Source organism: Squalius cephalus (assembly GCF_949319135.1).
Source record: "Squalius cephalus genome assembly, chromosome: 13".
Classification (NCBI taxonomy): Eukaryota; Metazoa; Chordata; class Actinopteri; order Cypriniformes; family Leuciscidae; genus Squalius; species Squalius cephalus.
The window spans coordinates 34,217,337-34,236,231 of record NC_137134.1 but is presented as its reverse complement, the minus strand read 5'-3'; the positions used below and the strand labels follow the sequence as shown (position 1 = coordinate 34,236,231).

At 39.8% G+C, this 18,895-nt stretch overlaps 1 protein-coding gene across 1 annotated transcript; it reads left to right on the top strand.

Moving 5' to 3' along the window:
• Window positions 1-2,908: 2,908 nt before the first annotated feature.
• On the top strand, window positions 2,909-9,556 carry LOC307170527 (uncharacterized protein; the record flags this gene model as incomplete). Its single annotated transcript, XM_079891651.1, has 6 exons — window positions 2,909-2,954; window positions 3,041-3,373; window positions 5,383-5,488; window positions 6,751-6,950; window positions 7,029-7,084; window positions 9,236-9,556. The coding sequence occupies 6 exons, from the start codon at window positions 2,909-2,911 to the stop codon at window positions 9,320-9,322; spliced, it is 828 nt and encodes a 275-aa protein (XP_079747777.1). The 3' UTR covers window positions 9,323-9,556.
• Between the last annotated feature and the right edge of the window lie 9,339 nt (window positions 9,557-18,895).

Sequence of the window (18,895 nt, the reverse complement as noted above, 5' to 3'; positions counted from 1 at the left end):
CCCTTTTGGATTTGTTTGCTTTTTGTGACCTCTTCCTTGTTCCTGGTAACGGAGCCAGCAAGAAAGAGGGAATCCTCCCCTGTCTGGGCTCAACAGAAGCATCAGTGTCCTCATTTATACCAGCTGGCACTGGCATTTATATGTTCCCCTGCATCCTCTGGTCCTTGTGAAATGATCTTTTCCAAGGCTGGAGAGATTTTGTCCAAGAAGAGGAATCGTCTAAACCCCAACACACTTGAAATAATTCTGTTTCTCAATAAAAAATCTATTGTAATCCTTCCTTCCGGACTATTCTGTTGCAGTTTACTTTAATCTGTTATCTATAATCTGCTAAATGAATAAATTTACTTTATTACACTCCCTCTAACATAAGCACTGCACTCAACACGGTGTCACTGTTGTTGTTCATATACTGTCACTATCCAAACAATTTATGAATAATTAATTAACTGTGAGTGTGACTCAGCACAAGTAAATTCAGACAGAGAAAGATACATATTTTATATTATACACAATAATGGACAAATGTCTGATCATGTCTTTTTATTATTGCAAATGAAAGATTACAGACATCAACAGTGAGTACAAAATAAATAAATATTTTTATTTATAAAAAATATTTTTATAAAATATACATTTAAATATAAATATACAAATAAATATACATATTTATTTGTATATTTACATTAAAAACAAATATTTTTATTTATAAAAGTATTTTTATAAAATATAATTTTTTTTATAAAAATATATATTTTATATAAAATTAGGGAGGGAGGGCGCGCCCCGACACTGGTTCAGAATGAATTCATTTGTCTGCTATTTCTTTGCACAGTAGCTAGGTGTCACTAGTGAGCAATGCTGAATGAAGCTTCGAGTAATGAACCTTTGGCTGAAGCAATGGGCTGCGAGGTTTCAGTGGTTCAGGAAGCCTCATTTTGCCATCACTACCTGCTAGATCCATAGCTTGGTCAGTTGTTCTGTAACGTTGCTGAGGAAGACAGGTGAAGACGAGGATCTAACCGCAGGGTATTTTAATAAAGTAATAAGAAACATGGAACACAAAACTCAAAGGAACAAAACCAGGGAATCACAGAGGCAACCATTACATGTACAACAACTGACAAAGTAACAAGTGAAACACAAGGGCTATAAATACACAGGGACCAACAAGCTAAACAAGATAACAAGGGGGTGTGGCTAATTAGAAACACCTGGGGATACTAATAAACTAGAAAAACTACAAAGGACTACAAAACATGACACAGAACAGGAAATAACTAAAGTCCACACAAGACGAGGGAAACAAGACAGGAATCATAACACATGGTCTGATTTGTGCACATTTCCCACGTTTGCACCATTAAGTTTTTGAAGGGACATTACAGCAGGGAGCTTTCTGTAGGCCATATTTTCCTTGGCCACCATATAAGCAGATCTGAAAGACGTAGCTGTTTCTTGCATTAAATTAGCATTTACTTCAATCACCTTGTTTGGGAGCACATCCTTTTCCTTCATCTCCGAAATCTCAACCGCTCTTTTGTGTGCCAAACTGTCCCGATGCTTGTAAAAAATTTTTCCGCAGGTTATTCTGTGACTCGCTGCTGACCTCTCCATTCATCCATTCCTCTGACAGATGTACTCCCGTTGCTCTTTCGGCGAGCAACAGGCTTTTTGCCTCCATGCATAATGTACATCCTAACTAGAGAGCCATGTATTCCTGATTCTCCACTCACTCCATTGCTTTGTTGTCCAGTTGAAAGGTGTTGCATGATCGCCTGGTCCGCTGCAGGTCGCAGCGGTGGTTTCTGGCGCCAAAGTCTTGCTATCCTCGGTGCTGGTGCTGTCACTAGCAGCGGCGGTAACACCGGCAAGCTAGTTGTAGCTGGTGCGCTGTCATCACTCCTCTTCGTTTGTTTTGTAAATCCAAATTGACTGAGGTTTAGCTGCTTTCTTCTTGACATTCTTATTAGTGTCCACAGAGTGTTCCAAAAAACGAATAAAGTATGTTTTGAACTTGAAGTTAAGCTAACATTCAAATACCAACTCAGTGAGAAGTTCAAGTGGTGACGTAAACGTAGTAATTTCAGTGCAGCGCCGCCACGCATGGATGGTCACAGCAGGAGACAGCGGAAAATAGTGTTCGGAAATAGTAATGTAATGAGCGAATAAACACACAACATTGACACATTTTTAATATCATCATTTATTTCAGGAACCTTAATGTACAGAAAATCAAAATCTATATGTGACACAAAAAATGGACAGTGTTTTAGAGCTCCCCCTAAATGTCTCAAAGTAGGCTTTCAGGGGAGCCCAGGTCCTTTTCAGGGGAGCCGAGCTCCCCTTAGCTCCCCCGTAATTCGAGCCCTGTATTTGAATATTAATCATATGAAGATATCAGAGGACACTTTCATACACACAGTTATAGCAGGCGATCTGTTCCTGCTCCATAAAGCCATTAGAGAAACTCTGAAATCAGTCTGAGAGGAGAAACAATCGAGACATTTGATCAGAAATGAACAACAAACGTCCTGAAGAGAGTTACAGGAGAGAGCAGAGCCAAACACTCACAGGATCTCATGACAAGATCAAACTGTTGCTTTAAGATGTTTGCGTGATGTTATGGGTCCGTTTATTTCAGTTGAAATGATGTCATTGACTTACAGGAAGTTGAGGCCTACTGGAGCTCAAAGTGACAATGATCAAAGTGTGAATTAATCATCCAAAATAGAGCTAGATGGTCACACGCATTAACACTGAATAAATAGGCAGATATTTTAGCTGACGGTGGAGTTTGACTTCACTTTACTACAGATCATCTTCACATCAGCTCGTCTGTCATTATATTACTGAACCAGTTTTGAAGAGTTTGTCTTTTCATATCTGTGGACTGAAACCGTTGAAGATGTTTCTCCCTGTTTTGCTCTGCTTGTGTTTCTGGCGTCTGGATGGTGAGTTTAAATGTGTTTTTATGACTTCAGTTGCTTCTACAAGAAATCTCAAACAGGTTAGCCTACTTTTTCTGTTTGTTCTTCAGCTGTGTTTGGTGATGCAGTGAAGTTTGTGCCAGTGATGGAGGGAGATTCAGTCACTCTAAGCTGTGATCTTACTGAAATACAGACAGATGATCAGATTCAGTGGAGGTTTGGAAGTTATAGCACTCGTATAGCTAGACTCAATAGAGAGTTGGGTGAGATCTCTATATATGATGTTCCTGATGTGAAATTTAAAGACAGACTGAAGCTGGATCATCAAACTGGATCTCTGACCATCATGAACATCAGAACTGAGCATGCTGGACTTTATAAAGTTGAGATCATCAGCAGCAGCAGATCATCGACTCAAGACAGATTCAGTGTTGCTGTCTATGGTGAGACACAATTATACAATAATAATTGTTTATTAAACATTTTTACACAATAATAATACTTTTTAATTATTTTTTTTATGAAGTTCTCTTAAACACTTACACAACAATGTACATCACATGTCTGTAACAACACATATAATGCCCAAAAACAATAACAAAAACAAACACCAGGGCTCATACATGAGAAGTGCAATAGCACAAACCGACATTGGATAATGCAGTACTTTGTCAGAGTTAACAATACATTACAGTCAATAATTATTACCACATAAGCAATAAAGTAGGGTTAATATATAGTGCACATTCAAATATATTTTCATATTAATATAATACCTAATCAATTTCATTCCTCTATTATATTGTTAATATCCCCATGTCCAATAAATAAAAATGGACTCAGACCCTCTTATATTCGTCTTCTTTGCCTTTAAAGGATAACTAGATGTACCGCATGGCGGTACAAAATATGACCGCCGCTCAGGCCTGCACTGGCTTTCCACTAAAATAAATGACGTGGAGCAATTTGGCTGTATTGCGTGTTTATGTATATAAGTTGTATATTTTAAAAGACTGTCTGGAGTATTCCTGTGGATCATGGATAATTTAGAGTTTTGTAATTATTTGCCATTACTATTTAAGTTTTATATCAAAAGTCATTAGTTTAGACACTTAACATCCATAATGTGAAAACGTCACATCCATAACAGTGGTTTTCCCTACATAATGTATTACAAAAATGAGTTTCAAAAACACACTTATTGTGTTCAAGCAAGTCTTTTTCATGCTACATCGGCAGTTTGTTTAATAATTCACAGAGTTTGTAGGACACTTGTAAAGTGTGTGTATTTCATGTTATGTCCATAACGCTGATAAAATGTATTCATAGTGTGTGTCTGTGTGTGTGTGTGTGTGTCTGTGCGTGTATGTATGCGTGCGTACATGTGTGTGCGCGTGTGTGTTTGTGTGTGTGTGTCTGTGCATGTGGATTTGTATGTGTGTGTATGGGTGTGTGTCTGTGCGTGTGGATGTCAGTGTGTGTGCATGCTTGCATTTGTTTGTATTCCTGCATGTGTGTGTGTGACAGTATCATCCTAAACCAGCAACCCTTCGCTCAACACCACCATCTACAGGCCGATGAGTGTACAGTCACTAAATGTGCACATAAATGAATTTATTTTATACCCACCCATGGAGGAAATTCTACGAAACTTAGCATACCCCCAGAGGATGTCAAGTTAATCATACACATGAAATATGGTGCAGTTCTGAACATCTCAACTGAAGATAGGGGCGATTAAAGCAGAATAATATTGCATTTTCATTTTTTATGGGAGGGGCGCAAATCACAAATGAGTGATTATGGGCTAGGTTGATGTGGGCCCTTAAGACCAACATACCATAAAAATTTCTTCATCCTCGGTGCCACGGTTCAGGTAGTTATTTAGGAAAAACTGCATTTTTTGGGTTTGGGGGGGCCCAGCGCGGGGGGGGGGAGTGGCCCCCGGGGACCAAACGAAATTTTTCCGTAAAAGTCTAGTGGGGCTACATGCCCACCAAATTTCATGTTCCCCGGTGTTTCGGTGTCCCTGGTATCGTTGACCAAAAATTCAGTAGATGAAAAAAAAAAAAAACTTTGACAATCCCTATATGACCGCTTTCGCTAGCTATGCTAGCGGCGGTCATAATTAGCACTTTGAGTCTCTTTTCTGGTTTGAGTGGTGGACACAGAAATGTTGACGATGGGTCCTGTCTCGATTTTTTGACTAGTTTAGAAACGCCTTTGACCGCTTCAGAGTGGCTGTCTACCGGCATACAAAAATGTCCTTAAAACAACCCTTAATGTTCGTTTTCAAAACTGCGCAACTCACCGAGGGGTTAGTGGTGTTCGTCAGGACCCAATCGTCAACATTTCTGTGTCCACCACTCTAGTTCATCCAAAACAAACCAGAAAAGAGACGCTAAATACCGGAATTATCCTTTAAGAATATCGGTTCTCTTTTCCATTGCAGTGCATGAAGATATTTCTCTTAAGCCCGAGACACACTTAACGACTTTAAGGCCGATTATGAATGTGCGACTGATCAAACCGGGCCGAGTCAGAGACAGTTGTGTTCAGTCAGTGTTCACAGTCAGTGTTTAAAATCTTCAGTCGTAGGAAACACTGTGTGAAGTCAGTCGGAGAATGTTTCAGCTAGTTGTTAAGTGTGTCCCGGCATTAACTGAGTTATAGTAGGCCTTTCTGTCTTTTTTTCTTCTTCAATAGATCGCGATGAGCCATTTGCCATGTAGAATACACGTCTATCAATATTTGATTGTCCTTTTTAATATTCCAGTTATCTGGATAATACCAAAAATGAACCTTTACACCCTTTTTTTGCTCCCATTTTTCCTTATCTATCTTCAATCCGAGGTCTTGTTCCCACATGGCTAATCTGGATGAAGATTACTCCTGAGAACCTAATAATAGCATATTTAATAAACTAGATATGTGTCCTCCACCTTTGCTTGGTTTAGATATACAATTCTCCAGATTAGTTCTGGCCCAGCAACACAAATAATTATTCATGAAGTTTACAAAACAAACAAACAAGCAAACAAACCACTTACTCATTTAATCCTTGTATGGTGTTCGGGTCTGTGGGACCCGTTTTCATTTTTTATCAAAAGAAAAATTATATGATTAATTATTTTTTCTACCTCAGACTCATTGGCCTTGGCTCATTTTCTGTGAAGAACATATATCAGAACACATTTTCAATGACCACACACTGTACACCCCTGTGTACATATACTTGAGGACATATGTTTATGAGGACATATGTGTCCTCATAAACCAAACAGCTTTAAAAAAACATATTAAAAGTTTTCTGTGATTGGTAGGTTTAGGGGTAGGGTTAGTGTAGGGAGATAGATTATACAGTTTGTACATCTATAAAACCATTACGCCTATAGAGAGTCCCCGTAAACCAGGGTTTCTCAAACTCGGTCCTGGAGGGCCGCTGTCCCTCTACCTCTAGGGGTAGTTTTGTTTCTACCCCTGCCGTTCCCACACGAGGTTGCAATTCTTAAATGTGATCTAACAAAGGTAAAGGGAAAATATTGACCATATATGCTGTTTATATTGCTTGTAACTGGGATGAAGCAAACATCTGTTGAGTATTTTAACATAAATTGTTTGATTATGTTGAATTAAAAACCCAAAAATGCAGCGGGTCCACCAGACCCACAAACACTGGCTGAATAACACAAATATGAACACCACACAAGGGTTAAGATTGTGCATTTTTATATGACTTGTTCTTCTCTGGCAGTGTAATCTTGTTAAATTTGACTATATGGTGTTTATTTATTGAGCTGATCTCTGTCTTCTGTTGTAGATCAGACACATTGACTCAGACTAATGACTGTCTTTCTTTCTCCGCTATAACACCAGACCCACACATTTCTTCATATCCTTCTTCAGGTCCTATAGTTCCTGTTTCTCTGACAGTGCTGATCTCTCCTGCTGCTGCTGGTGTTCTGCTGATTGTGGCTGTAATTGGGAAGTTTTGTTACTGCAGGAAACACAGAGATGAAGGTAAAGTGAAACTACAGCTTGAACATCCTTAAAAAACAATATTATTCATGTTTTGATTGAACGTGTGTGTAATTACAGATCAGAATCATGATCAAACTGATTCAACTCTCTATAAACACTTTGGACAAATGAAGGTAAGTGTCTCTGTGTCATTTCAGTCAGTTTAATTAACAAATAACCGCAGAGCATATAGCAATATTCCTGTTTAAAATGTGTATGATTTCATCCCGCAAACTACTTTAACAAACTTGTTGAACATATATTTGGCAGTGTGCTGTATAATATGTGTTGTTGTTGAACAAGTATTATGGTTTCCAGAGTCTCTCTTGTTGGTTTTTATTTTTGGTACTGTTAATAAAGTTGCTCTTGTGTTCTAAAATTTCATAATAAAATTGAAAAGACAGAAGCTCCAACATTATGAACAAACACAAAACAATCAGTCGATGAAAAAAACAAAAAACAACAAAAAAAACTGATTTGTATCCGATAATACTCAATCTGCACATTTGAGTATTATAACAATGCTCAGGTCCAGTGCATTATCAATCCTGTCGTGGAAATTCTTAATACGAATACAACCTACTTAATCTGACTTCTTCGCCACGGACAATTGAAACAACTTCCAGTTGTAAAAAATAATAAATACAGTCTCTCGAGGTAATTCCTTAATTTCCTGAATACTTACTGTACAATACTTTCCTGAAGTAAGGTGACGGCGTCCCGTCTAGAAGCTATTATCACTACCTCAATCACACATGAGCACACAGGTCTTTAGCATCTATACACTCTCACCGTCCTTCTCAGGTGTACGCTGGTCCGACACAGGATCATTAATACTAACTCAGAGTATCACAGCCTCACCCCGAGGGCGGCTCTATAGTCTTCAACACTATCACTGTCTCTGCGATGGTCTTCTGAGCGTAGAATCTTTAGCACTTCTAATACTACCTCAATCACACACAGATGTTCTGTTGTTGTCTTTTGAGCGTAATCTATTTCTCAGCTGTGCAGCAAATACCTGACACGACTCCCAAGTTGCTCTTTGTAGAAAATAGGGCCCTATTTTAACGATCTGAAACGCAAGTATCAAACAAGTATAATTATAAAAAATTATACTGGCGGGATAAATGACTCTTGCGCCTGATGCAAATCTAAAATGGGTTGGTCTGAAGTAGCTTCATTATTCATAGGTGTGGTTTGGGCATAACGTGAAATAAACCAATCAGAGCGTCATCTCACATTCCCTTTAAGAGCAGGCGTGCTTGTTCCATGGCGGATTGCTATTGTAACGGCGGATTTGCCAGACGTGGTTCACAGCCGAGGAGACCGACGTTCTCGTCAGGGCCGTAAAACACAGAGAAGTGACATTGGGGATGGAGAAACCCACCCAAATTAGCTTCGGTTAAACAGGCGTATAATAATTTGGGTAAATGTGTAAGCTAGATTTATGCCTATTTTTTCACATCTTCATGGACACCAGAATGATTTCCCTCATGTGGTAATATTTTTCCTTGTAATTATGTATGATTTGCAAAAATGAAAACTGCTGCGTCTGTGTGTAAATGAGAGAAGCAAAGTGTATGAGCGTTGTGCACATGCTACATTATGGCCAAGCATGCGCCCTTAAAATTGCATCTGAATAACGCGCCACTGACTTTAGACTAGGTTTTTCCTGGTCTGTGGCGGAATTGTTTTCTGAAACTGCAAAATAGCACCAGGGAACGTTTGCGCTGGAATACGCCTCCTCTTTGCGCTGAACCACCCGGGAGCGCAAGTTCATTCCCTAATTTACCGACGTGCGTCTGTGAAGGGGAAAAGTCCGCTGTGCGCGGGTGCAAAATAGGAATGATACATGCGTCGGTGTTCAGAGTCAATTGCGCTGGGTGCAAGATAGGGCCCATGAAGTTTTATTCACATCCGGGAGATCACTGGCCACAACAACCAAGTGAGTCTCCAGAACAAAAGATACATGTACATTTATATCATACAGTTGAGTAAAAATCAATGTCACTCAAGTCTTCTTCACTGTGATTGGTTCTGGTGATTAGTTTAAAACGATCTAAGCTAATCATATGACTGTTAGTTCTTCTGTGTTTAGCACTTTTTGGGTAAGTATATATGACCTTTGACCTGAGCATCCTTAATCTGCATTTCTCTGTACATTTAATGTTGAAAATACCCATTACATAAAATATTTTTATCACAATCCTCAAAACTCATTTATAAATTTTCATTGATTATGTTTGTATCAAGTTTGTTTTTCTCCTTTTGTGTTTGTGTTACAGGAATCTGAGATGACGGAGGGGATTTACACATATTTCACCACAGAACAATCATCAAATGTCAATGTGATTCTGTTTCCTCGCAAATGATGATCTGATCACAACAACTGCATCTGTCTTTACAGTTTATTACCGTTTCAGATATAATCTGATTTGTTGTTTTGTCATTTATATTTCCTCTAAGTGATCTTTGATGAGTTTATTGTGATCCTGAATGATAAATACTGTAGATTACCAAATACCATTTAAAATATTTAGTATAACATGCTTTATCCTCCATATGTGTCTGCTTCTGTTTATCAATAAAGTTTTCTCTCTCTGAGGTTCAAGAGTCTCTCATGCTGTGTTCGAAATCACCCCCTATACTCTCATTCACTGTTCCCTACATTACTCCACTAATACAGTCCACTTTAGGGAGTGAATGAAAACGAGTGAGTGAAGGTCATGACCTTTTGAAGGTCATGAGCTTTTGCATAGTTCGTGCTTGCTGTTTAAAGGTGATCTAAACTTTTTTACCTTAACTGAACAGCTTCGGAGTCATTGGAATGGTTATATTACTTATTTCGGGTTGAATGGTGGTCGTTTCGCACCCCCCTGGTGCCCGTGAGCGGAAAATACGCACTTGCAACTTTGAGCCGGCGGGCCGCCGGCCGCCGCGTCAGGAAGTCTCGCGTGATATCAGGTCTCGCGATGTAAACAATTGCTTTACGGCCAAAAGAAATCTGCTAAAATGCTGTCATTATTGCGCTCCCTCACGCTGTTCGAACCCGAATGAAGAAGACGTTTTAAAGAATGTCCCATCTGCTTTGATGTCGTTGATCTACTAGCCTCTGGTGTCTGAGAATCGGCAACGAGTTTTTACAACAGTGTTGTCAAATATCTATTCCAAAGCTGTGGGGGGAGCTCTAGAGAGAAACCTGCGAGCAAAAAGCGAGAACACAGCGAAGAAATCCCGAAACTACTGAGCCCCGCTTTTAATAATTAATTGAAATGTAGCAAACTGGCAGCTCCAGTAGTAATGAAAAGATGTATCCTGAACTCTGCTAAGGAAACTAGCATGTAAATGCATATCCTTTGCATATAGGCTAATATAAAACAAGGGAGCAGTGTGATTGATGGTTAACCTTACTTTATTTTGGAAATTGTCATTGATTGATATAGCAATATTTGTCTTAACTTTCATATTTGTTTGCTGTGGATTCATTTATTATATTGTTTGTGGATTCACTTTTATATTGTTTGCTGTGGTTTTCCCTTGTTTGCTGTGATGTTGCTGGACCATTGATAGTACTGTTTGTCCTCCTTCATAAACTGCAACAACAAACACTAATTGACACACCTGTAGAACCCCGTTCACATCAGCGATCTAATTTGCCAGCTGATCAGATCACTCCCAATAAAAAGGATGCTAGATCTCTTACCAAGACAGAGAACGCTCTGGACAGATGAACGAGCCGTGTGCTGAAGCGAACTTTTGCTGATCTTCTTTTCCCGCTGTGTTGTTGCTGGCTGGATTTCCTGTGCCTGGTGGAGCCGAATCCCAGACTCTGCAGTGTCAACGCTCACAAAACTCCGACTACTGGGAAGTGGTTCTTTTTTTCCCACGCTGATGCGCGTGTGTGTTTTTAACATCTGAGTTAAAGGAGAACTCCGGTCAATTTTAACATTGAGCTCATTTTTTTGTAAATTTGGAGTGCTGTCAATACAGAGAACAATGACAAAAATCGGTGTTGCCTACATCGTGTTATCCTCTTTTTAAAATTTGCACCCTGTTGACTTCAATGGGGCAAGTTTTAAACCTGCTTTTAGCCTCTTAACATCCTTGATGTGTCATTACAAGTGCACCAGCCATGTGAGTGATTCCTTTAGAGTGAACGCGGGTGAATCTGACTGCAGTAGATGTGAAAGATATTAATAAAAGTGATGTTAATTCAGCCAGCGCTCATACCTGTATTTACATCCTGTTTTCGGCTGAAGTCCACAGTAGTCGATTGTCGAGTTCACGCGCATAGGTTTAGTACGTACGATCATGCGCCCGAACTCGACAAGGCTGATTATGCTCTTAAGATACAGGGCCACTTTTCTACCACTGACCCCCAGAGGATGTAGGCCGGCATTAAGAGTATCACTGACTACAAAAGAAAAGACACTGAATGCCCCAGAGATCCATCTCTTCCTGATGCTCTCAACACTTTTTATGCTCGCTTTGAGGCCTCTAACACCACTACTAAACACTAGACTCACTAAACCACCTGGTGAGCAGCCACCCAGTGTAACCACAGAAGATGTCAGGAGGGCCCTACAGAGAGTCAAGCCACGGACAGCTGCATGCCCGGATAACATCCCAGGCAGGGTCCTGAAAGACTGTGCACATCAGCTCTCAGAGGTACTGACTGACATTTTTAATATCTCACTCTCAAAAGCAGTTGTACCATCATGCTTCAAATCTGCTACCATCATTCCTGTGCCTAAAGGTCCGTACACACCGGGGTGAATATCGGCGCGCGTTATTCGCCAGCGTTTTTCAACGCGTTTTTTGTGTTCACACCCAAGCGATTTTTGCTGACGATGAGCCGAGTGAACATGCAAATTCATTCCCTGACATTATATGGCGCTTAATGTAAAACAGAAATACACAAGCCTATGTACATGAAAGACAATTAAGTGAAATGAAACTCACCATCAAGGCCCATTTGCTCTGCAATACCACTCCATAACAGTTCTCTTTTGTCAAGATTTTTGTAGTCGCTGTCGCGTTTGTCATAGTTCTTTATGTTCCGACACCAACGAGACCAGCAGCTCTACAATCATCTTTCCTTGCATCTTCCTCGTCTTATTTCTTCCCGGCAGTGTAGACGCTACTTGGCGTATAACTTCTTCGCCGTTACGTATGTGTGCTCAGCAAGACCGTTTTGTGTTTGAGCGCCCCCAAGTTGTGTTTTACTGTAACTTCAGAAGCTCCAGACACGTGAGCAAAAGCGCCAATCTCATTGGTCGGATAGTTTTTGACGCGGCGCGTCAGACCAAAAAACGAACCCGAGGCGTTTTTTTTTTAAAAATGACGCTTTAACGCATGCCGTTTTTCGCGTCAGTGTGCACACTCACATTGGCGCCCTTTGTTTAGTCACGAGGCGTTAAACGTCGGCGAATATCGCACGCGAATTTGTCCCGGTGTGAACAGGCCTTAAGACTACTATAGTGTCATGCTTGAATGACTATCGTCCGGTAGCACTTACCCCGATAGTGATGAAGTGCTTTGAGCGGCTGGTCATGACTCAAATCTGTGAGAAAATTGATGTTAGCATTGACCAGAACCAGTACGCTTCTAGAAAGAACAGGTCCACTGCAGATGCTGTCTCATCAGTTGTACATCTGGCTCTTACCCACCTTGACAGCAAAGACACCTATGCAAGACTGCTCTTTATGGATTTTAGTTCTGCTTTTAATACAATCATTCCACAGACATTGATACATAAACCGGACACTCTTGGACTGAGTTATTCACTGTGCAACTGGGTACTGGACTTTTTAACTAATAGAAGACTGTCTGTAAAAATCCATAACATAATTTCTTCCACCATTGTTCTTAACACCGGCTCGCCGCAGGGATGTGTCCTGAGCCCGATGCTGTACACACTGCTGACATATGATTGCTCTGCCAGACATCCGAGTAACCATATTGTTAAGTTCCCAGACGATACTGTTGTGGTGGGACTCATTTCTCAGAATGACGAGTCAGCTTACAGATCAGAGGTGGAACAAATGGTGGCCTGGTGCAAGGATAACAATCTCTGCATTAAAGGATTAGTTCACCCCAAAATGAAAATGTCCTAATAATTTACTCATCCCAATGCCATCCAAGATATCCATGTCTTTCTTTCCTCAGTGGGAGAGAAATTATGTTTTTTGAGGAAAACATTTCTGGATTTTTCTTCTAACAATGTACTTCATTGGTCACAAATCACACATTGTTTAAGTCCAAATCAATGCAGTTTCAATAGTGTTTGAAGTGTTTAAACGGGCTGTACGCGATCACAGCTGAAGAAGAGGTTGTTATCTAGCGAAACCATAGGTCATTTAAAAATATATATATAATTTATAGACTTTTTTTTAATGGACAGCCCGTTTAAACACTTCAAAGACTTTTGAAACTGCATTGATTTGGACTTAAACACGATGGTGACCAATGAAGTCCATTGTTAGAAGAAAAATCCAGAAATGTTTTCCTCAAAAAACATAATTTCTCTACCACTGAGGAAAGAAAGACATGGATGTCTTGGATGGCATTGGGGTGAGTAAATTATTCTGAAATTTTCATTTTGGGGTGAAGTAATCCTTTAATGTGGAAACTAAAGAAATGATTGTGGACTTCAGGAAAAACAACAGGAACCATCCCCCTCCCATCTCCAGTAACAAATATCTCGGAGTACACGTCAATGACAACTTCAATTGGAAAACTAACTGTAGTAGCCTGGTAAAAAAGGCTCAGCAAAGGCTATATTTTCTGAGGAGGCTCAAACGGGCTGGTTTGGGAACTACAGTCCTTACATCTTTTTAAAGGTGTGTGGTGGAGGGCATTTCCTCAAACTGCTCTGTGACAGATAGGAAGGCGTGTTGTTAAGATGACAGAGAAAATCATTGGATGCAGTCTCTGGACAGTCGGAGACACATACATCAACAGATGCAGGACTAGGGCTGCCAGCATTATGGAAGACCTCTCCCTCCCTGTCAATAGACTATTTGTCCCTCTCCCCTCAGGCAGGAGGCTACGCAGCATTAGAACCAGATCAACCAGGTTAAAGAACAGCTTCTTTACAGAAGCTGTCAGACTTATTAACTCTGCCACACTCCAGAACTGAAAATGACATTTTGTCTTAAAAGTTACACTGTTTCTACTATGCTGCTAATTCTTCTGGGGTTATAGTGTGTATACTTTGTTATCTGTATTTATTGTATTTTATTCATGATGAAGTTTTTAGTCATTATTTATGAGTTGTTTTAACCGGACCTCAGTATCTTATTTCGTTCCAGCTCATGTGTCATGTTTTGGAATGACAATAAAATTCTCTCTTCTCTCTTGACTCTCTCACTGTTGTGGTCCTACTGAATCTGTGATCCGATTGGTCCTCTCTGCTCTGGTGGGCGTGGCTACTGTCATACTAGTTTATGACATCAGATCCAGAAGAGATAACAGGATTATTGATTTTTAATGTCTTTCTATAGAGATCTGAAGCTCCATCAACGCTGTATAACGTCAGTGTGAGACTGAAGATTGTTAGTTTGAACAATCAACTAACCCTAACCCACTAAATCTCAACATTAAGATGCTTGATGTTCATCTCTCATATCCTTTCTAGAACATTCTATTCTATAAACATTTAATATGATTACAGCAGTATTTCCGGTTACTGGCACAGATATTCAACATCCTGGTGTGTTTGTATGAATTGAGCATTTATTTGAATATTAATCATATGAAGATATCAGAGGACACTTTCATACACACAGTTATAGCAGGCGATCTGTTCCTGCTCCATAAAACCATTAGAGAAACTCTGAAATCAGTCTGAGAGGAGAAACAATCAAGACATTTGATCAGAAATGAACAACAAACGTCCTGAAGAGAGTTACAGGAGAGAGCAGAGCCAAACACTCACAGGATCTCATGACAAGATCAAACTGTTGCTTTAAGATGTTTTTAACATATTATATGTGTCAGTTTATTTCTGCTGAAAGTGTCACCATTGACTTACAGGAAGTTGAGGCCTACTCAGGGGCGGTTCTAGAGGTGGGGCCACAGGGGCCCTGGCCCCTGCTGAAATCTGATTGGCCCCTGATTGGCCCCCGTTCCTAGGGGTGGGGGAAAAAATCGATTCTTAGATGCCTCGCGATGCGGATGTGGACGATTCTGAATCGATTCACAAATGTCAAAAATCGATTTTCTAAAAAAAAAAAAATTTTTTTTCCCTAATAACGTAATATTGACGGAACGCAAAAGGCGGAACTCAGCGGACGTGTAGTGCGCGGACAGTCTGTGGCACGCACATAACAGAGACGCGCACATAACAGACGCTTGATGGCTGAGCACCAAATTCGAACGGCACCCTCTTCGTTAAAAGCTAACGTATGGAAAATTGGCAATTTCATTGTTACCTATTTAGTATTTTTTTGTATGAGAGCTGCTTTCTGTATTGTTTAGTTTTCACATCAATATGCTGTAAACCGGTCTGTTATACGTACGTTATACTGCCCTGCAATATGTGCAATGCCAGTCACAAAAAGTTACATTTTGACTGTGCTCTCTGCAGATGTTCATTCACTTTTTTTGTATAAGCTGTTTTTGATTGTGGTATACAGCAAACATTTCAAGTCATAACTCTTTATTATTTAGTTGTGAATAAGAGCGGCTTTGTATGTTACTAATTATTCAGAATATTATTTATTCAAAGTCCACAAGCATTATGTTTGTATAAGAGCTGCTGGTACATAATTCTATATTTTTGAACGAAAACTGTTTGTGAATTTGCTACAGCAAAATGTTTTGGTTTTTTTTGTCTGAGGATTATATTGCTCATTGGAAATAACAAGAGGATGTTGGTTAGAAGTCTATTATTAAATGCTAGAGATTCAGAATATGCTGAAGTTTTTATTAATTTACTACAAGTACGCTGCTAGTACAGGCACACATTTATTTTCCTGTTGGTTCTTTGCAATGTTGGGACAAATGCTGGCAAATGTAACCTTATAGTTGACTTGCCAAATCATTTCCATTTGTTTATTAATAAAATTAATATAGGAAGTATTGGAAGTAAGTTTGTTATGGGTCATCATAAATACTTTGCTTTAAAAGTACTAAGTAGTAAAAAAAAATAATAATCGTTAATAATCGATAATCGTTACCCTCTGAATAGTAATCGAATCGTGAGGTGCCTAGAGATTCCCACCCATCAATCGTCGACGAGAAGAGCAACCGGAGAATTCTTCACAACGATCACAGATGCAATTCCACCCCCAAAAAATTAACAAAATTTACTGTTTATAAGCGACGACATGATTATGAAACTTAAAAGGTGGAATTCAGAAAGAAGTGCATTGTGTCCTTTATGCACAGTATAAATAAATGAAAAAAATCATTAAGAACTTTACTGGCTCATAATTTTTTATTAGAGCGTTTGAAAAAGGAATGACTGCCGAAATGTATTTGCACCGTACTGAATAAATTATTTTGTGTGCTTGAATGTACCCTGTATTTGGCCCCTGAATGTAACATGTGGCCCCTTAATGGCCCCTGTTACAGAAAAATCCTAGAACCGCCACTGGGCCTACTGGAGCTCAAAGTGACAAACTGACAATGTTCAGTGTGTGAATTAATCAGCTAGAAAGAGCTAGACCCGGGGTCAGCAAGTAACTTTGGCCGCGGGCCAATATTTTTTTTTTAGCCAGTAGATGGCGGGCCAGCTACACGGAGTAGGCCTATGGATACAAATTAAATAATCTTAATGAACTCTGTCTCACCTCCCATTTCAGTGTTGTGAATAATAAATCTGTAAATTTGTAGTGCGCGGGACTGTTTTTTTTTCGTCCCGCTCCCACAAAGTTCTATTCAGCAACCGCTTAAAATACACTCTGTGTTCACCCGCTTTATTTCCCGACCTGACGGTTCGCAAAATTTAGATCTCGTTTCCAGAATCTCACATTCAAATGTCTCTAACGGAAAGAGAGAGATTAAGTAGCCTATAACAATTATAAATGCTATACAAAAATTTTGTTCGTGTCAATATAAATATTATATGCACCCGATCGGCGAGAGTAGCCGCGTGCAGGCGGGGAGGAGTTGCAAACGGAGATGTGAAGTCGGACACTTTCTGGTTCCCGTAGTGACCGCTCACGTGGTGTTTGCATACTTTACCACAGCTGAAGTGAAATAAATGCAATATTTGCCAAATAATGTTTCAGAGACATTTTCATTCAATACTTTATGTACTGCTTCATACAGCGTCTGTTTGAACAAGAATAAAGTTCAACATAAGCTACTATCAATGAAGTGGAGTCTACGTTTTTTAATCAGTTTTAATTTGATAAACATGACACAATATAACATCGCAACTACATGAAAAGAGTGTTTACTGTTATAAAAAACTGATTTGCGAGCTTTAGAGGAACTAAAGGTGTTCGAATAAACATGCAACACATGTGATCGTTGTCATGCAGTGAATCCGGCCAATCGTGGAACAGCTGTGTCGTCATCAGAGCTCGTGCAGCCACTCTTGAGAAGCTGCGCTGGCTGAGTTCTCCGGCTACTCTCGAATCGCTCTCGTGGTACTTTGATGGCATACGCCACAGTCACGCGGTGTCGGCGCTGTATCAAGTCGGACAAAATTTCTAACCGGCATGCACTGCTTTAAGTCAGCCGCCGATCGGTCTGCGCAGAGCTGCATGAAGTCGAACAAGCCTATTGTCTACATCGAACGCACATGGCACCCTTTAGCGTCAATGTGACACGCACAGAGCTTTGTTCGGTTATGGGTAGGTTTAGGTCTAGTGTAGGGTTAGGGTTAGACTGCTAGGCGGCGCCTTCTGGCCCATATCTATCTGCGTCTCATATTGACGCTAAAGGGTGCCATGTGCGTTCGATGTAGACGAAATGTCAAAAGCGTCAGTATATGACGCCTTGGGATGAGATCGGGCTGCCTTTTTTTCATTTTAGTTCAGGAAATAAATAATGGAAAAACAAGTCGTTTTGAAAAAACGATTGAACGGATGATTCACGGGGCCTATTTGTAAATGTTGTAGTGGCAATCAAGGCAATGACTTCTCAGAAATCTTTTGATGCCAGAAAATTTGACTTTATTAACAAACAAAGACGAGTGCCCTTCTGCAGAAAGACGCTCCTGTTCTGCGTCCAACCTCCTACATATATACCTGAATCCTTGCCCCAAAGATGGTAATACATGAGGGTAATATACATTCTATAGGTATTTTGAGAAATAGTTTTGTACCATGTGACATTACTGAAATAGAATTCTCTGCTGTAACAACACAGCTCTCATCTTTCAAAGTCAATACAAAGACACTTCAGAAAGGATATAATAGTGTACACATCTATAGCTAAATTACTTCTTTTCTAAATAATAAAATCTTCAACATAAACCGTTATTGTAAAATAAAAATAGGCTGATTAAAAAAAAAAACCTTCCAAAATAATCCGGCAAGCCAGAAAATATTCCTGGCGGGCCAGTTTAGTCGCCTGTTGCTGACCCCTGAGCTAGATGGTCACACCCATTAACACTGAATAAATAGGCAAATATTTTAACTGATTGTGGAGTTTTACTTCACTTTACTACAGAGCAGCTTCACATCAGCGTGTCTGTCATTTTATTACTGAACCAGTTTTGAAGAGTTTGTCTTTTCATATTTGTGGACTGAAACCGATGAAGATGTTTCTCCCTGTTTTGCTCTGCTTGTGTTTGTGGCGTCTGGATGGTGAGTTTAAATGTGTTTTTATGACTTCAGTTGTTTCTGCATCAGATTCACTGTGTGTTTCTCTAAATGTTGGTTCCATAAAACACTGAAGCTCAAACAGCATTAGTTTCAGTGTGACGTGATTCTCGTCTGAAGTAAAAGTGTCTTCTGTGTTTGATGTTGTGTGGAGATCAGACCAAC